The 17983-nt window shown below is 35.8% G+C and overlaps 1 protein-coding gene and 1 long non-coding RNA gene across 4 annotated transcripts in view; one reads left to right on the forward strand and one right to left on the reverse strand.

The window, feature by feature from the left end:
- The window catches only part of LOC588892 (anion exchange protein 2), a 65377-nt gene extending 49116 nt beyond the window's left edge, over positions 1-16261 (reverse strand). Inside the window, exons 1-2 of one of the 3 annotated variants that reach the window (XM_030974798.1) lie at positions 15067-16261; positions 12382-12601 (exon numbers count right to left, since the gene is read on the reverse strand). In XM_030974798.1, coding sequence (XP_030830658.1) covers positions 12382-12601; positions 15067-15096 — 250 coding nt within the window. In that variant the 5' untranslated portion in view covers positions 15097-16261. Of the gene's footprint in view, positions 1-12381; positions 12602-15057 lie in introns of all 3 variants that reach the window. The other 2 variants (XM_030974797.1, XM_030974799.1) reach the window with 2 other exon arrangements.
- LOC115919996 lies at positions 5670-7564 on the forward strand. The gene is made up of 2 exons (XR_004062110.1): positions 5670-5782; positions 6872-7564. It is a non-coding gene; the product is annotated as an uncharacterized LOC115919996 (long non-coding RNA).
- Positions 16262-17983: the final 1722 nt, after the last annotated feature.

The raw sequence follows: 17983 nt of genomic DNA on the forward strand, positions 1-17983 counted from the left end.
ATTTGTTAAAAATGTAAACAGCAACAAAAAGGGAAGACGACAAATTACAAAATTGGGGCTCCTAACACTTTAGAGGGGCTTTAATACAGCTCCACACAGGCAATCTAGGTAAACACTGATGGAAAAGGAAAGGTTCTTATCTGAGTCTTTTATGATGAGCACTGAGATTGTAGAGTATCAAAGGATGAGTGCTTTTTAATACTGATCTATAGGCCTATCTTCATCAGCTCGAGTTTGCCAAATATAACACGCTTTTTTCAGACTCAGGATATTATACCGAAGCTCGAAATTCCGACTTCACCAGACCGATACACTCATCACAAACTAGCTTGGACAGGCGAAAATTAGCTCGCTATTTCCGAAATAGCGGGATATTTGGGAAACAAGACCAAGGTTTCTTGGGATATTTTCTCGACCAAATATCCCGCTAATTGCAACTGCTGGCTGATGAAGACGCAAATTAGCTGGATATTTTGCGATCGGGATAGTTGAAACAGCGGGTTATTTGGCAAACTCGAGCTGATGTAGACAGGCCTTATAGAGCTCAATTTTTCTACAGAAGAACATGACAACATGAAAGGAGGTTATAGGAAATGACCAACAATTGTGACTGCGGTCTAATAAATGTCAAGAAGATGCTTGACCTTTGTCTTCCCTCCTCGAGCAAATATGCATCTGCTTCTCAGGTGTGTACCCCCCCCCCCCCACCCCTCACCCCTCACCCCTCCTCCCCCCCCCCCCCCCCCAACAACAAAAAAAGATTCACTAACAAAATTAAAAGCCACCAAGCAATATGTTACCAATTAACAATTCTGATTTCCTGGTTGGTCTACATGTATATGTATTCGTAATACGAAACCTTATACTCTGGTATTAGAGAACTTTCCATAATTTCATACATCAATTGTATGATGATAATAATCAAGATAGTCATGACTGGAAAAAACGATCTCTTGTCTCTACTCTCTACTAGCTTGATCATCACAAGTCTTACTTAATTCGCTAATACCTATATTATGCTACACGCAATGACTGTCTCCTACTTACTGCCAAGTTTATGTCAAACTCAATTGTTGCTTCCAAAAATATATTTGTAAAGTGACACTGAAAAGTAAAATGGGCCAAGTTTTGAGGCATGAAAGCACATAAATCATTATAAACATGTTTTCTTCTCAAAGCTTCATTAGAGTTTTTGCAAGACCATTCTGAATTGGGACCAACATAAAAAGTTGACCATCAACTCTTGCCACTTAAAAAACAAATATTTGAAATTGGCTGACAAAAATTGTTGGATTTGGAGATTCACACCCCCTAAGCTTTTGCTTCCAAACACATCATGAATTGACTGCTAAGTTACTTAAAGGGCAATCCAACCCTTGTAATAAGTTGATTTGTATGACAGTAGAAAAACAACAACAACAGAATGACAAAAGTTTGAAATATGAGATCACTAAGTCAATGCAAAGCTCAAATTGGTAGTTCCGTCAGTGGATTGTGACGTAGGACGTGGATAACTCTCCCATTTGCCTTGTACGAAAATATCATTAATTTCTGTTTTTCTCATAAGTTCCATTTCCCTTGGGGCGCACAAAATATATTATAGAAAGCATATTATTATAGGTCCTCTTAAAAGAATAGACCCTCCTGAGCAACAAATTTTATTAAATTTTAGTCATTTTATATGTTGGAACAAATGGAAAAGTAGTCCGGCACTATATCATGTTGAAATAACAGCCAGTTTGAAGTGCCCATACGTATAGTGATTATAATTTTCAAAAATTCATAACTTTCTTATATTTAGTCAGATTTAATTGAAACTTTCATCAGTTTACTTCTCTGATTTGTATGCTTTATTCTACAGTAGTTGTTTTTTGGGGGGTTGGATTTCCCCTTAACCATACACTCACTATATATCACTTTGGCTGAAAATGATTCAACATTTCACCTGGCTGAAAGCCAGAAAGGCACATTGCCACAGAGCTAATAGCTCAGCAGACAAGTTAATTTTCTCTTCATTGGAGCTTTAAATTGAAAACAAGTTATTGAGTTAACATTCTGTTTTGTTTCCATTACATTTAAAAGATGCAGGGTGAAAACAGAAGGAGTTGTTACCTCATGCAGATCTGTTTAGTTTCCATTTATTTAAAAGATGCAGGGTGAGAACAGAAGGAGTTGTTATCTCATGCAGATTGAGTTAACATTCTGTTAAGTTTCCATTTATTTAAAAGATGCAGGGTGAGAACAGAAGGAGTTCTTATCTCATGCAGCTGTGCAGAATGAATTTATTCACCATCTCAAGCCATCCATATAACTGGATCTCTATATTGTATTGTCTATGGTAGCAAAAGGGTTAAAGATAAAGACCAGTTATAGTCATGCGATTGCATTGTGAAAGAAACGTTGTGGAATCAATCAGAAAAGGTTGATCATCTAGCATATAAGTATTGGTGTGTAATGCAAGGTTATGGAATCATCAAAATGATAAGAAATTTGGCCCAGTCTTGGTAAAGTAACAAGCACTGTACACAGAAGATGTATATGGGACTGCGTGACACATGCGCGATATCTATCAGGTCCAAATAGATATAATAGTTTACCAAATATATCAATTAGTAGGCGGTTTCTCAGCAAAATTTGTATCATCACGTATTAGTCAAAACATATTCTTTCACAAGATTGGTAATAAGAGCTTCCATTTCATTTTTTGAGAGGGGGAGTGTTTCCAAAACTGATCTTCACCGTTAATGGGAATGATATGAAGCTGATTAGAAAGAGCAATCAGTTGAAACTAAATCAATAAGTTTAATGATGCCAGAGTGACATTGCATTAACTCTTGTGAATATCAATTTGGAGATGCAAGACGAACTACTCCGGAAGAACAACTTTCTTTTCTTTTGTTCTTCAGGTCTTGGATAGCCAAGTCAATATTAAATGTTGCATTATTAATCTTCTCTTCAGCTGTACACTTCATCTGTCCATCAAATATTCAAGATAATATCTTCTTCTTCTTGTAAGCGTGATGCTGAAGTGATCTATTGTTCATGGTTCAAGATTGTTCTTGATAATACATATTACTTGTGTTTGTATCATTCATATACAATTTGTATCAAGTGCACATTTTAGTTCAAATTTCTTTCTGGAAAACGTGTTAAAATATATTAAATTTGTATTTTGTTTTGTTTTACTTCACAAACACATATTTCTAAAGCAAAATCCCCATTGGCATGGTATACATAGTTTGCAAGCATTCAATTTGCTTAAAGAGTGACTTTTATAGGTTATGGTACAGAAAATTGTGGCCATTTCCAAATTTTAAAAATGCAGATTTGGTGGAAATGGTAAGTTTCATTTAATCTTTTAGAAAATATAAACTGCCTCTTCAATTAAAATCTTTCAATTTTAGGAACATTTCCTCAAAATTGCAACAACAAAAAAAAACATCTCAATGTGAGTTTTGAATGAATAGTTCAACACATCACCAAGTTTACAATATATGAATTACCAGCCTGAACCTCAAAAGAGCAGTCAAAACAACTATTATATCAAACATCAACCAAAGAGAAAGAAATCAATACGTCATAAATAAAGGAAATTATTACAGTAGACTGAACTGACACAGATGAGAAGGAAGCATGTTAGTTTTTGCAGGGGACATCCTTTTCTTTCATTACTAATCATTTCAAAATTGTTCAATTGGCAAAAATTTTACCTCAAGTGACCATCTTAAACCGGAATCAAAGACAATAAAAAAAATCAATCATCTTTAGCTTCCAACTGTCTGGTGAAATCTGGGTCCTTGCTAATGATAGCTACAAAAGGCCTACGCTCACAGAAGCGGATGTGTATATCAAAAGACAAATCTTGATGGACATATGCGGTTAATTAAGTTCTAATCACATAGTCTTTCAGACTCAATGGGGGCATTTAATCTTGATTATTGATTGTCAGACTGTTTTGCCTGAATACATTGATTACTGCTACTCCACTTGCTCTAAAGTTCTAATCATTTGTATCTATATGTTAGTTCTTACTTCATTGATTTGCTCAAATTGGCATGGAAATCATGTTTTACCTTTGTTTTTCAAAGGTTTTCTAGGATTTATTGAAGGTTATGATTCAACACATCTTCATTTTTTTACCTGAAATTCGAGCTAACCCCCTTCTGCCAGCCAGGCAATGATATTCTGTGTAAGCTTTTTAGAGCCAGAATACAGCTGAATCCCTACTAAACAAATGTGAATTAACACCCTTCTGGCTCTGAGCTGTCAAGCCACAATATCACATATTCATGTGCTTGAGAAAATAATATCCCAAATTGCTCTGACAGCCACTAGTATTACATGTTTTATTACCAGGAATTGATACAGTAGTCACACTAGAAATCCATTTATTAGACCTGGGTTACGAGAGGCAACTACAAGTAAAATATCTAGTCTTCAACTTAACATCTATGATCTTAACCTGTTGAATTCGTTCATTCCCATATGCTTTAAACAGGGAACACCTGGTTCATGTAGGCTATATGGGTCAATTGGCAGTCAAACAATTCAAATAACAAATTAGCTTTGTATATCAATCCTTTGAACAAGTGGCCTTATGGTTTAAAATTCAATATGATCCAACACCTTTAAAAGATTACGAACACCCTTTCACGCTAAACCTTACTTATTCCTGAATAATTTTTCACACTGTTGTGATAACACGTGATAATAAAGTACAGGTATCTCATACAGATTCCATTGCTAGTTGTCAATGGATATTCCATTGCATGATTCACGATTCAGCACAATAATGACTGATCCTATCTGAAGAAAAAATGGAATTGAAATTAAATGCATAAATAAAGAGGAGGGGGCAGACATACAAAAGGCTAACATATACACCTGATAAATAATTTCAAGCGTTCATGCCACTCGTAATAATATATAAACAACCCTGCATAAACTGATACTTCACTGGGTCATTCCATCGGGTTGGGTCTTTTCAGCATTTTCACGGGTTTGAATGTTTAGAAGCTATTTACTCAAATTTGAATGTATTTTTAGAAAAATAAAAGTATGTTATATTGAAGAGTAATGTAGTACAGAATAAATAAACATGAAAACAGAAACTTCTTCATCATATTTTTTTTTTGGTGAGAGTTTTACTACCGATGTCTCAGCGATTTTGAGGGTGAAAGTTGTGACATGAAAACATGTCATTTTCATGAACTTATTTCTGGAAAAAAGTTCATCATAATGCAATGTTTCCTACTTAAAACATGTCACCTTTAGTACCCCTACTATGTCTGAGAAGCTCAAGTGAAATGTGCAAAAAATCGGCAAGTTATTTCATATTGAAAAAACACAATACCTACGTTACCAACGATGTCCTAGGCACTTTTTTCGTAACGGCGGTAATTCTAGCATTTTACACAAATTTAGCAGGATATTTTCTCAGAAAGTTTCATCTTATTAGGAAGGTACAACCCCTCATGAACATATGTAGAAAGAATGATGATTAAATCGGTCGGTAAATATAAGAAAACAATTAATTTACCGCGAAAATCGGGCGCGATGTCCTTCGTAATTTGGTAACGTAGGTGTGAAATTACGGTGTTTGAGATATAAACCAGCCCACTAGCTTCAGTTTTCGGTGTTAAAATGACCTGCTAGTTATTCGCGAATGCGCAGAACATGTTTTTTGCCGGACTGCGACGACCTACCCCTACAGTGCAACCACAAACGTGAAGATGTCTTTGTAACGTGGTGCAGCCATTTTCGCCCGTCAGCGCCCAAATTGGTACGTAATATGTTTTTTAAGTTATTTTTATGGCCCGAATTATTATCATGGACAATGAAATTCCATGTTTTAAAAAAGTAATTCCGTTTTAAATTGTGTTATTTTCAACTTAAACCGGTTTTCAAACCATCACATGTGAGTGAATATTTTACTGTTGTCCCACATACTGATATATGTGTTATAACGAAACATGCAAAATCAATGCCGGACTTTTACCCTTAAAAAGCTAGTTTCTTAAACAGAAATTGAATTTAGTTATAAGAATCCCGTAAATAATGATATTCATGATGTTCCTACACCTCAGATTTTTTCTGACAAGTTTTAAATTAATTAATATTATTTATATGGTGCCATTAATTGTCATTGAACAATGATGGCTAAGCCTAACGAAAAACACAAGTTATTGAACATTGCTTCCTTCAAGTTAGGAAGTTCAATCTGAGACCCGAAATACACAACTTTTTGGGCAAAAAAGGGGGTTGAGGGTTGGGGTTGAGATAGAGAAGAATGGGTTAAAGGGGGAGGGCACCCCCCCCCCTCCGATTCAATTAAAATTGGATACATAATGATGTAATGAGCCTTTTTTTTTTGTTAATATAATTTTTTTTTTTTTTTTTTTAATTTTTTTTAAATAAATTAAATAATCATTGATCTGGCTCCCCTTCCCCCTCATCCAAAGATTGAAGTGAGGGATAAGGGGCTTCAACACCTTCCCTCCCCCTCCAAATAATGATAAATAACAAATATAATTTTTTAACAAAAATTTATAATTCAACACAAACATTAAACTTAAAAGAAAAATCAAAATGAACAACCAATAATAATACCTACTTCTATTTGGGCATGCAACAAGCCAAAAGTGAGGAACTCCCTATCCATCTTGCAATCCTCTGTCTAGTTGTTCCATCCTTAATTCTTACAATTTGATTTTACAACAGATCTAGATAGAAGTACTTGATAATTGCAAACACAACACACGTTTGAAATGAAAAATCACAGAAACAGTTTACAGTTTTGTTTTATTTTTATCTCATTTAATATTCTTTAATCATTGGTTTTTATTTATTTCTTTTCATGCATATTTATTAGATTGCTGCATCCATTTCATTCATGGCTCCTATACCTCCCTTGAGGATTCAGCTCCGGCAGAGAGAGATCAAGAGAGCAGGCAAAATGACCAGTCATCGAAACCTTCCTGGAAAACAAAGATCTTTCCAATCTAATCACTATTTTGAAGAAGATATAAAGTTGATCATTGATATCTATCAATATACCTCTTGTATGAATACTGTTTTTTGATTTACTGATCAAGGGATAAAATATATTTCAGATGACATTTGATGTAGTCTGTCATTTTTCAATGAGTATAAGAGGATAGTTACTCTAATACCATACTGATGTTACTCGGACATGATGTCCGTGTAACATAGGTAACTGGAGGTGTTGAGGTGAATATAGACCATAAATCTTGCAGGTTTCCTTTCAATTGTGTTATCATCTCATTAAATATGTTTCATGCATCAATTAATTGGCACATTTCATGGAATGTAGCCAAGATTTTCTATGCAAGAGAAAAGATTGCCCTTTAGAAAAAAACATGATCTGAAGATTGCTAGTTCCTCATTTGTTTCATGTTTATAAATTGATATAATGTTGCTGTGTTCAAGTTTTAAGTATTCTAAACTATTGCTCCCATCATCTAAATGTTTTCCACACACAAAAAAGTGGAGTACAGACTGTGACAAAGTTTCAGATCAGAAAATAAATGAGCAAGTAAAAAAAGATGTCCTTGTAACGTTGGTTTTTTGGTGTGTCTGTTTTTTCATTTTAAATGAAAGCGTACGAAGGAATACACACAATTCCAGTGGAATCTATTGAAGAATGAGTGTTAAAAACAGGATATAACAATAAACAAATTATTCAACAACTCTGAATTTTGAACCTTCATGTCACAATTTATGACCCAACCCGATGGAATGACCCCACTACCCACAGCCAACAAAGCCACCAAGGAATATGAAATGATGTTTAGGTTCTCACTCGGACGGTTTATTAGCCAGTCCATTACGCTAATGGTTTACTTCACCTCATCAAAAGGGATCTGAGCAACTTTGAGAGGGCGGTAATGAAGAGTAGGAGTAAAGACCGAAGAAGTGTATGTACATCCTTTCTGGAGAAAGTGATTCTTGGAAGAAGGGGGAAACCTGATCTAGAGCATTAACTGCATATTAAACAGGGAGCAGTCTGGGTAGCAAGGTGCAGTGGTTAAATACTTACAACAACCCAAACAATTATAAATAGATCAAAGTACTGTGCAGAATTTCCTTTTTAAGGCTTAAAAGATATGGTGTGTTCACCGCATTACAATTATATAGAAAACATAATCAATAGAGACAGAGTACTTTGAGTATAACACAAACTAATAAAAAGTTAGTAAGGGATGCAAAGGGAAAAGGGAAAAGGGAAAAGGGAAAAGGGAAAAAAGAGGCAAAGGGGAAATTGCTATAATTAAATAAATGGAGACCAGGAAAGAAAGAAAGAAAGAAAGAAAGAAAGAAAGAACAATGATTGCAATTAAGCAACAAAGTTCTGTTCCCAAAAGGTAAAGCAAGGCTATAATAATACCATGTCAAGAAAATAAAAATAATGACAATAGGGAAAGGAACGATATTGTACAATTTAGGACTTAATCATTTGAATGTCAAATGGATGATGTAATACTTGCACGAAGGCATAATATACAACAGTCCCACTAAAAATGTAACACAACTAAACCTATGAACAACTACAAATGATAAAAAGGACTGCTAAAAAAAACATAAACTATATTGAATTGAAAGATCTTTGAGAAAGGGGTCAACAGGACTTGCGGTTAAATCCCCTCTGAACCTGCAGAATAGCTTTTGAATCAGTCACGTAGATGATTCATTACAGAACAATAAGAATTTTCTGATACCCTTTTCATGAGGAAATCATGTGATCAATCAATTCTTGGTGCAGTCCAATTTCAATTACCCCCCGGGGACGAAGGAGAGGATTTCCCTCCTGATGGCAATTAATACACCAGTTTTCGCCAATCTTGTTTCTTATTCCATTTTGGCGTGCCTCTGAAGCGGACAGAGTAGGTTGTTTGAAAGCAGAATCGGTTAACTTGTATTGAATGATGGACAGTAAATGCAATTAAGAGTTTTAGAATTGTCCTATATTCTGTAGCCTCTTGGCAGTTCCTGTAACGAGACACTAAAATTATGGTAACATCGTGCATACTACTTTTCTAAGCAAATGTTACTGAATAGAGAGAAAGAAAAAGACAAGGAAGGGGACGGCCACAAAGATACAGAAAAAAACTAATGACAGAAAAAACTAGATGGAATTTTGACTGCGCGCAGTCGAAAATGATGCCTCCGCCATAGAGCAATTTAAACAAGTTTGGAGTTTAAATCTCCAGTGGTTCTTGAGATATCATGATAACAATCTCAATGTATGGAATTTCATAAGTTGACCTCGGTGACCCTTGACCTTTGACCTACGTGCTCCAAAATCTAATCAGATTGTCTTCCTATGGTGATACACACTATCATTAAGTTTGAAGTTTAAATCTCCAGTGGTTCTTGAGATATTATGATATGGTGATACATACTATCATTAAGTTTGAAGTGAAAATTCTCCAGTGGTTCTTGAGATATCGCGATAACGATCTCAATGTATGGAATTTCATAAGTTGACCTCTGTGACCCTTGACCTTTGACCTACGTGCTCCAAAATCTAATCAGATTGTCTTCCTATGGTGATACACACTATCATTAAGTTTGAAGTTTAAATCTCCAGTGGTTCTTGAGATATTATGATAACAATCTCAATGTATGGAATTTCATAAGTTGACCTCTGTGACCCTTGACCTTTGACCTACGTGCTCCAAAATCTAATCAGATCGTCTTCCTATGGTGATACATACTATCCTTAAGTTTGAAGTTTTTACATCTCCAGTGGTTCTTGAGATATCATGATAACAATCTCAAGGTATGGAATTTCATAAGTTGACCTCTATGACCCTTGACCTTTGACCTACGTGCTCCAAAATGTAATCAGATTGTCTTCCTATGGTGATACACACTATCATTAAGTTTGAAGTTTAAATCTCCAGTGGTTCTTGAGATATTATGATAACAATCTCAATGTATGGAATTTCATAAGTTGACCTCTGTGACCTTTGACCTTTGACATACGTGCTCCAAAATCTAATCAGATCGTCTTCCTATGGTGATACATACTATCCTTAAGTTTGAAGTTTAAATCTTAAATGGTTCTTGAGATATTGTGATAACGGTCAAACGGGACGGACGTACGGACGTACGGACGGACAACCCGAAAACATGATGCCTCCGGCACCACCTTCGGTGGCGGAGGCATAAAAATAGTAGGCCAACTGACAATTTGACATAAAAGATTATGTTGACAAAGTATAAAGAGGAAAAGAATTCAGCAAAATTAGTGAAAGTACGAAACAAATTAGAAGGAAAAAATGTAATCATAATCGGGAGCAAAAGCAATTACCAGTAGTGTAAGCTTTAGTTCCACTAACTCCAGATCTACTGTAGATTACCACAGCCAATCCTTATGGATTTATTGAAAAATCCCCATAAGTTAAGATATTGACTCCTAATAACACCAAGAGGGGCGCTAACTCATATACTTTCATATGAATTTAGAATACTTTTGGCTCTAAACAGATTATAGGTATCTAATAGCCCCAGAGAATATAAATTAGATGCACAAGCAAATCGAAGGAATAGTATTCTACAAGAATATACATGTACATGCAGTACAGTAGTTGTGGTCCAGTGAATAAATCATTTGACCATGGACGGCAACAAGGTACTGATAAACTGAGGATCTATTGGTACTCTTGGATTGAATTTTCGTGATTATCGCTATGCGTTTAATTATCCGGCATAATGTTAAACAAGTCATGATTGTTCATCCTGAGGATATTCCATGTAAAATACACTAACTTAAAAATTGAAGTTCAATATGAATTACCTGTGCGACACAATATTTCATTTCTGTCCTTTGCCCCCCCCCCCCCCACCCCTCAAAAGGGAAAATTAGCATAGAACCCACAAATTTGTAACATCATATATTCTTCTTCAACATACTTAGAAGTATTTAGGGAAATTAAATAAAAGTAAATGTGGCTTCTGAATAGACTAGTGATGGACTTGTTCCTACAAACACATGAAAATAATTGCAAATTTTAAAAAGGGCCTTGCCATATGATAATTTTTTCCTCCTTAATGTATCATCTCATCACCTTAATCTATTCGGATGGAGATTTAGGTCTTTTAACAATGCATTTGTTTTGGGGAGAAGGGTGTTAATCGTCCCCTTTAAAGAAAATTGTATTGCTTAATTTGGTCAGTTTCTTTGAGGGGTTTCCCCTCATTCCGCTAAGACACTAGAAGAGGGTGTTACACAGTCTCAGATTTCACTGATTAACAACCTGCCTCCAGGCTATCTTGAAACAGTTGTTAGAGATCGTATTACCTGCGGTTACATCAATCCTGCTCTACAGAGGATAACGGCTCAACAAGATGAAAGCATCGGCTGGGAGATTGAACAAATTACGACCCATACTGCCAGGATGTGAACACTTTCTAAACCTTTCATACTTTGATGTCTATGCAGCCCATCCTTTGATGTACAGTAGCCGAGTGACCCCGATCATTTTTTCCCTTCCATGTATACTCCACTAGTCACATATCACTGATGATAATACAAGTAAGAAAAACTAGAACTGCAATTGTGTTAGAACGATATGCATGCCATGACGTCCATATCTGCTATCCCTGATCCTGATACAGAATGAAGATCTTTTTCATCAATATGCATTGAACGATGCTTGACTTACTTTCTATTTTTTTTTCATAATCAAAGTAATTAAGCAAGCCTTTATATTCATCATCAAATTCTGACAATCAATCTTGGCAGACAGTTGTCATTTATAAATAATACATGTGTACCAGATTTCATAGACATACAATAAGTATTTAAAGCTCATTAATTTAGAGCAAGTTGAACATTGGAGCGTGAAATGATGAGATAAAGATACCTTGGAAATTTGAGACAAAAATGGAATTGGTATGAGAAAGTTATGGCATTTTTGTTTGTTTTTAGGGGTCAATTGCTAGAGAATTTTGGTGACTTTTAAAACAAACAGGGAGTATGTTTTGCAACTAATGCAAACTACAATACATACTACTAAATTGCACATCTTAAATGTTCCTAATATATGTTTTGGTAAGATAAAATCATCTCTTAAGAGGGCCATTACTTGAATCAGTCCAAGTCTAACTTCTTGGACATCTAACTGAACATGTGTTATAGAATAAACATGCGTTTCTATGGTATGTCAATTCTTAAGACTTATAAGATGGTTTGGTTTTAACAAAAACTGGTACGGTATTTAATCATTTCAGTGTACACAGAGTTCCCTCTCACTACACACAAAGAAAGACAACAACAAAAACTACCTGAGGCTAGTACAAAAGGGGCACTTCATAAACATTTCAGAGAAAAAAAACTTGTAGCAATATTCTTACCTTTAGGTTTAGACCCCTTTGGGTTGCTAAGCGACCGTATTCGGAAGGGATTGGGGGAGGAGCCAGTAACATCCAGGGACATGAATCGGGACCTGGTCCTGGGTGTGTCCCGTTTCTCTGCCTGCACCCGGCCTGATCTTCCAAATGCAGATGACCCCCCTAAGAGTTCACTGATGGCCTCGTGGTCAGCAAAGAGGGGGACATGGCTCTCTAGATCCTCCTGTAGACCAGAAACAAAATAGAAATTCATCGATTAATAACAAGAAAAATTAAACCCGGTACATAGAGACAGCTCAAGGGAGACAGTATGAAAGCTTATTTTAAGTCTTATTATGCTTGATGTTGATGGATGTAAATGTACTTGAATTCTGTTATTTTACTGTTACTTCTTAAATCTATTCATATGTAACACCAGTGGATGTGGAGAACCTCGTGACAGAATGGAAATTCTTTCAGGTAATCCTCAGGCGTCCACTGATTGCATTTTCACCGTCTCATAACTCTTTCATGTTATATGCTCTGTGTTGTCATTTCTATTTGTTTATACATGTACGGTACCTGGAAATAAAATAAATAAAATAAATTAAAAAATGTATAGGCAGGTTGTCTTTATATACATGTACAGGATCATGTAGTTCAGGTTACAGTATGACGGGTAAAAAATATTTACAGGCGAAGTTCATCCTATATTAAATTGATTTAATAAAAGCAGAAAAATGAGAGAAAAAATAAGTGAAAGTTTGAGCAATATACAATTAAAAATAGGAAAGTTATGATTTTTTAAAGTTGTCATCAGTGAAACACAATTAAGCAACACTATGACATATCTTGCGAGCTCCTCTCCAATTTGCTCTGTGCAGAAAATTTCATAAAATTTCAATTTATTTGTTACTGATGACAGAATAGATTTGTTTCATATCTAGGGTTTGAATAAAAACATATGAAATAAATATATTTAGGGTGAATGTATGACTTAAATATTTCTTAAGGGAAAATGTAATTTTTTGTTGTTTAAATACAGGGCGAAAGGGAGGGTAGCTTGCAAAAAAAATCACAGAGTAAACAATCTATGTTTGTTTGGTCGCACCTTCAAAAAATCATTACTTTCTTATTTTTAATCGGTATTTGCTCAAACTTTCACAGACCTTTTTTTCTCTATTTGTCTGCTTCTATTAAAACCAACTGAACACCAGGGTGGACTTCCCCTTTAAAGTATTTTTGCTCGTGGTAGAAACAAGATGATCTAATTCCAATAAATGTAAAATGGTCTAACACCAACCACTTGGACTTCTTGTTGCCAAGATATCAGTTACAAGGTGACCCCATTCCACGTAACTATTTATGCAAACAGTGAATAATCGTAGCAGAGCTCTCTCTCATTACACTTGGATTACAGAGTTGCAGAGATATCCAATTGAGAAGACCCTAACCAAAATTTCTCTAGAAGAATATTGCATTAAATGCATTTGTGTGTCTAATGATGCAGTGATTACTAACCACAACAACAACAGCAACTGACAGATCCTCGTTTTAATCACTCTCCGGCTAATTTTGATTAGTATACCGGTACTATTGGTTCACATGTTTTGTAGGCCCTGGCCGTGTGTCTTTGTGCGAGGCTTTTTATCAAATTAATTGAAATCAACTCAAGTTTATCCATTGCCTAAAGTAATCAGTAGATTAATTTGGTAATCAAAGGATAAAATAATTCATCACGGTTTATTCGCTTGGTCTCAACTTTTACAATTTTTCCTGAGGTGGTAGGAAAGTGCCAGGATACAATAATTTTGGTATTTAAAAAAGATCTTGATTATGCCTATATCTATTCAGAGATGCAGTAGAAAGATCTTACTGCAAATTTTCAAGCATGATGATGATCAAGGGACTCCTCCCCCTTCCTCCCTCCCCCTTTCCCCACCCCACCAATATTATATACTATCAAAAGACCCCAAGATAATATGCAATAGTATACAAATAATGAATGCTTATGAGTTCAATAGTGCAAATATTATCATGAGTTGAAAGAGTAGCGTTCTATTCAATGAGGCGTCATTCGAGTTGAATAGAATTAACGTTAATCTTTCAACAAATGAAAAATATTCGCACTATTGAACGAAAGAAAAACATTCAATATTTGTTTTATACAACATAGATCTTAATAGAACGTTAATCTTTCAACAAATTATGCTTTGCTCCTTATATTAAAGATAAATTAAAGTTGGAGTCAGGCCTTCTCGATTACATTCAGATTGCCTTCACGTCAGATGCATGCAGCTATAAATACAATGGGATACACGCAGGGCAGAGAGGTACGCAGTCTGCATATAACCAAATATGCACACTCGTTGAATAGTACTAAGGCAAATAGTACTAAAATTGCACACCCGTGCAATAGTATATTCATTGAATATCATGTGACCAACAATCCTCCAATCAAATGACAAAGATCTACTTAGGAGTTGTATAATACAGTTTAATATCATAGTAATGATATAGCACGTAACAATAGTACATTACACATCTCCACACAAATTTAGCTAGTCTGGAGTACTCTGTATACATCAATATCAAATATTATTCATCTATCTTTTCATTTCAAGAAAATGAAGAGAGAAGAAATAATTCATGACTCTACTAAAGCAATGAACAAACATTACTTCATCATGCCATCTATACCTGGCTTACCAGAGATGACGTTTTGCTATGACGACTCATCCTGATGTATTCATCATCCAAACGCAAAACACATTAGATTTGTCATCCACTCCTCATGCACATATGATCCCTTTTAAAAGTTCAAGAAATTTCTTTGGCCCGTCTTCTCCACAAGACAAGATTCTACCTAACATCCATCAACCTGTTTTGTTAATTTCATGCACATTGCCTCATCTTGAAATAATTGCACGGAATTCTTGATGTCCATTATGATCGAGTTCTTGTCAGTCTGGAGCCTGAAGCATGATGAACTTTTGAATAGTTTTATTCCATGCCTGCTGGCCTATTAATTTCCTTCAGTCGCTTTTTCAAGATGGTTGTCCACTGTTGGAGAGCTCTCACACATCAGAATGATCAGATGTAGACAAAAAAAGATGAAATAATCATAGGAGTGGGATGATCAAGTAGAATGTCTAGATTGGAAATGATGCCAGATAAATGGATTAATACACATCGGTGATGCAAACGAATGTCAAATCTTTCAAGTTCCAAGTGTTTTGAAAGATAAATAGAGCAAACTTTTTATTCCTTTTATTGGAACGAGCAATATCCGACAGTTTTACATCAAAATCTGGTAAAGGCAAACCAATGGTTAATGAGTACCTCTTCTTCAAACAGATATAGCGTTGTCAACACTGCATGATTGCTGCATCGCACTTGAATGGAAATTTGAGCTCCTGTCTAATGTAAACATTAGCTAGAGTTAATTGAACAATACTTCAACGGGTGCATCCAAATGCTCGTTGTCAATTAAGCAATCTGCTTGATGATTTTTTTTGCGACTATGTCGTCCTCTCTCAACACATCGTAAACACATTCACACTGGTATTTCACAGTTCCGCGTCTGTCTCAGATTTAAGACAACTGTATTGTGATTGTCTTATCACAAATGCAATCTGTTAGTATCCAAAGTGCCTAAGAAGGTAATGAAGTGACGTCCAGAATCTGTCCCAATACATGAACAGCCCTTAGCTCTGATGAGTACACTGTATGTCTTCCTCCAGGTGTGATTGGGTTAAACTTGTGTCCTGCCGTAAGCTTGATTGAACAGGCATCGGTTCATATAATCCCTTGCTGTATGTCCCGGGAGCACTCTCCTTCACCTCACGGAAGAGCGTATTTTTTAAAAACACCTGTTTATAGTTCCAAGGCATTCTTCATTTGTGCTGGGCACAATAAAAGTGAAATGATGGCTATTCAATATTGTGCCGAGGGTGTGCAGTCACGTACCTCCCTGGTTATACCCCCCTTCCCTTTGAATCGGGAATATAAAAGACAATAATTAGTCTAAGTAATAGCCATATTTGAGTAGCTAATTCTAATTACAAAGAGTTACTGTCAAAAATTTCCAAATCATCAACTCTGGTATGAATCAAGACAGTATAGAAGTAACATACCATAAAAAAACAATAGCCAGTTAAGATCACTAGTAACAAAAATTAAATTTGTAAAAAGATTAGTAGAGGATCTTTTGTCTTCCCCAGTGTCTATTGCACTGCATGCTAGAACAACATCAGACTATATCTACAGTGCGCAGCATCACAGCAGGTGTCATGCAGGTACATATACATGTATATCACAGGTGCTAGTACCTATACATGTACTCAATAATGATTTTTATGAAATTAGTATTTCTGTTCTATCTTTTAGCAAAACTCTCGGTCTAAAGAAACAGACTAACTGCTGGATCAATTGCGACAGCTACAACTGTTTCATCACACAGTTAATACTTCTTGCTTTAACCTCTTTCTGATTGCCATTCTTGTCTGACAATAGGCTATTCACCTCCTAACGATCAATAGTCCCATTCCACCATTCATGAATCTTGCCAAGGCCCAATTGGGGAGTATTGGAGGGTGGGAAGATCAATAGGTCATGCTGGGTCTTTGTCAGATTATGTAATGTTCAGAACACCTTTTGAGAGGATGAGAATGTATTATGCTCTTGATGGTGCCTTAATGGCAACAAACCTTTGGAAAGAGGAATACAAACAGGGAAAACAACAACAAGTTGGTATAGCTAGGAAGCAAACAGGGAAGGTAGAGGAAAAAGAAACGTGGGGGGGGGGGGTGGGGGGTGTAGGAGGGTGTAGGGGTGGATGTAGGAGGGTGTAGGTGGGGGCGTAGGAGGGTGTAGTTGGGGCCTTGGGGTGATCAGGAAATTATAAAGTCTGTATCTATAGATTAATTATTTAGGAATACCAGTAGTTTTTTTTCAATATATTCAGTTTTGTAGGCTTACCAGTTATTTGAGGCATTGCAAGACAAGACTATTTTTGGTTCCACCATTATTATTCCTATCTGTTGCCTTTAAAAACAAGAATCTTTACTAGCGAGTATTGTTGCATTAACTTACTATTAACAATAAACATGAGACTCTTATGGGTGAGCATTGCTGCATCAATGGGACCATATGGAACACTGCAAGAATAATAATAGGCATTTCTATAGCGCCGTCTATCTAGAAATTCTATTCTGAGGCGCATTTATTATTACCCCGGCTCTAGCCTAGCTGCCATTACAGTGCTCTAGCATTTCAAGGAATTAATTCCTGCCAGGTACCCATTTACCTCACCTGGGTCCAGTGTGGCAAATGAGGATAAATGCCTTGCCAACGGAGTAGTGCCGTATAGGGGATCGAACCACAACCTTTGAATTTCATGTTGAGTGCTTAAACCATTTGACTACGACACTTCTAAGAATCACCTATTGCAGTCATTATGATACTAGGCAAGATGTATCACAGTGGCAATGAAGTTTGAATCTTTGAATTATTTTATTCTTTGGAGAAAAAAAAATCTTTAAACACAGACTCTTACGAGTAAGAATTGCTGCCAATGAATGACCATATCAGTTCAAAATACATCTACTTGACTCCTCATAAGACG

This window comes from Strongylocentrotus purpuratus, unplaced genomic scaffold (genome assembly GCF_000002235.5).
Source record: "Strongylocentrotus purpuratus isolate Spur 01 unplaced genomic scaffold, Spur_5.0 spur5_scaffold_7, whole genome shotgun sequence".
NCBI classification, from domain to species: domain Eukaryota; kingdom Metazoa; phylum Echinodermata; class Echinoidea; order Camarodonta; family Strongylocentrotidae; genus Strongylocentrotus; species Strongylocentrotus purpuratus.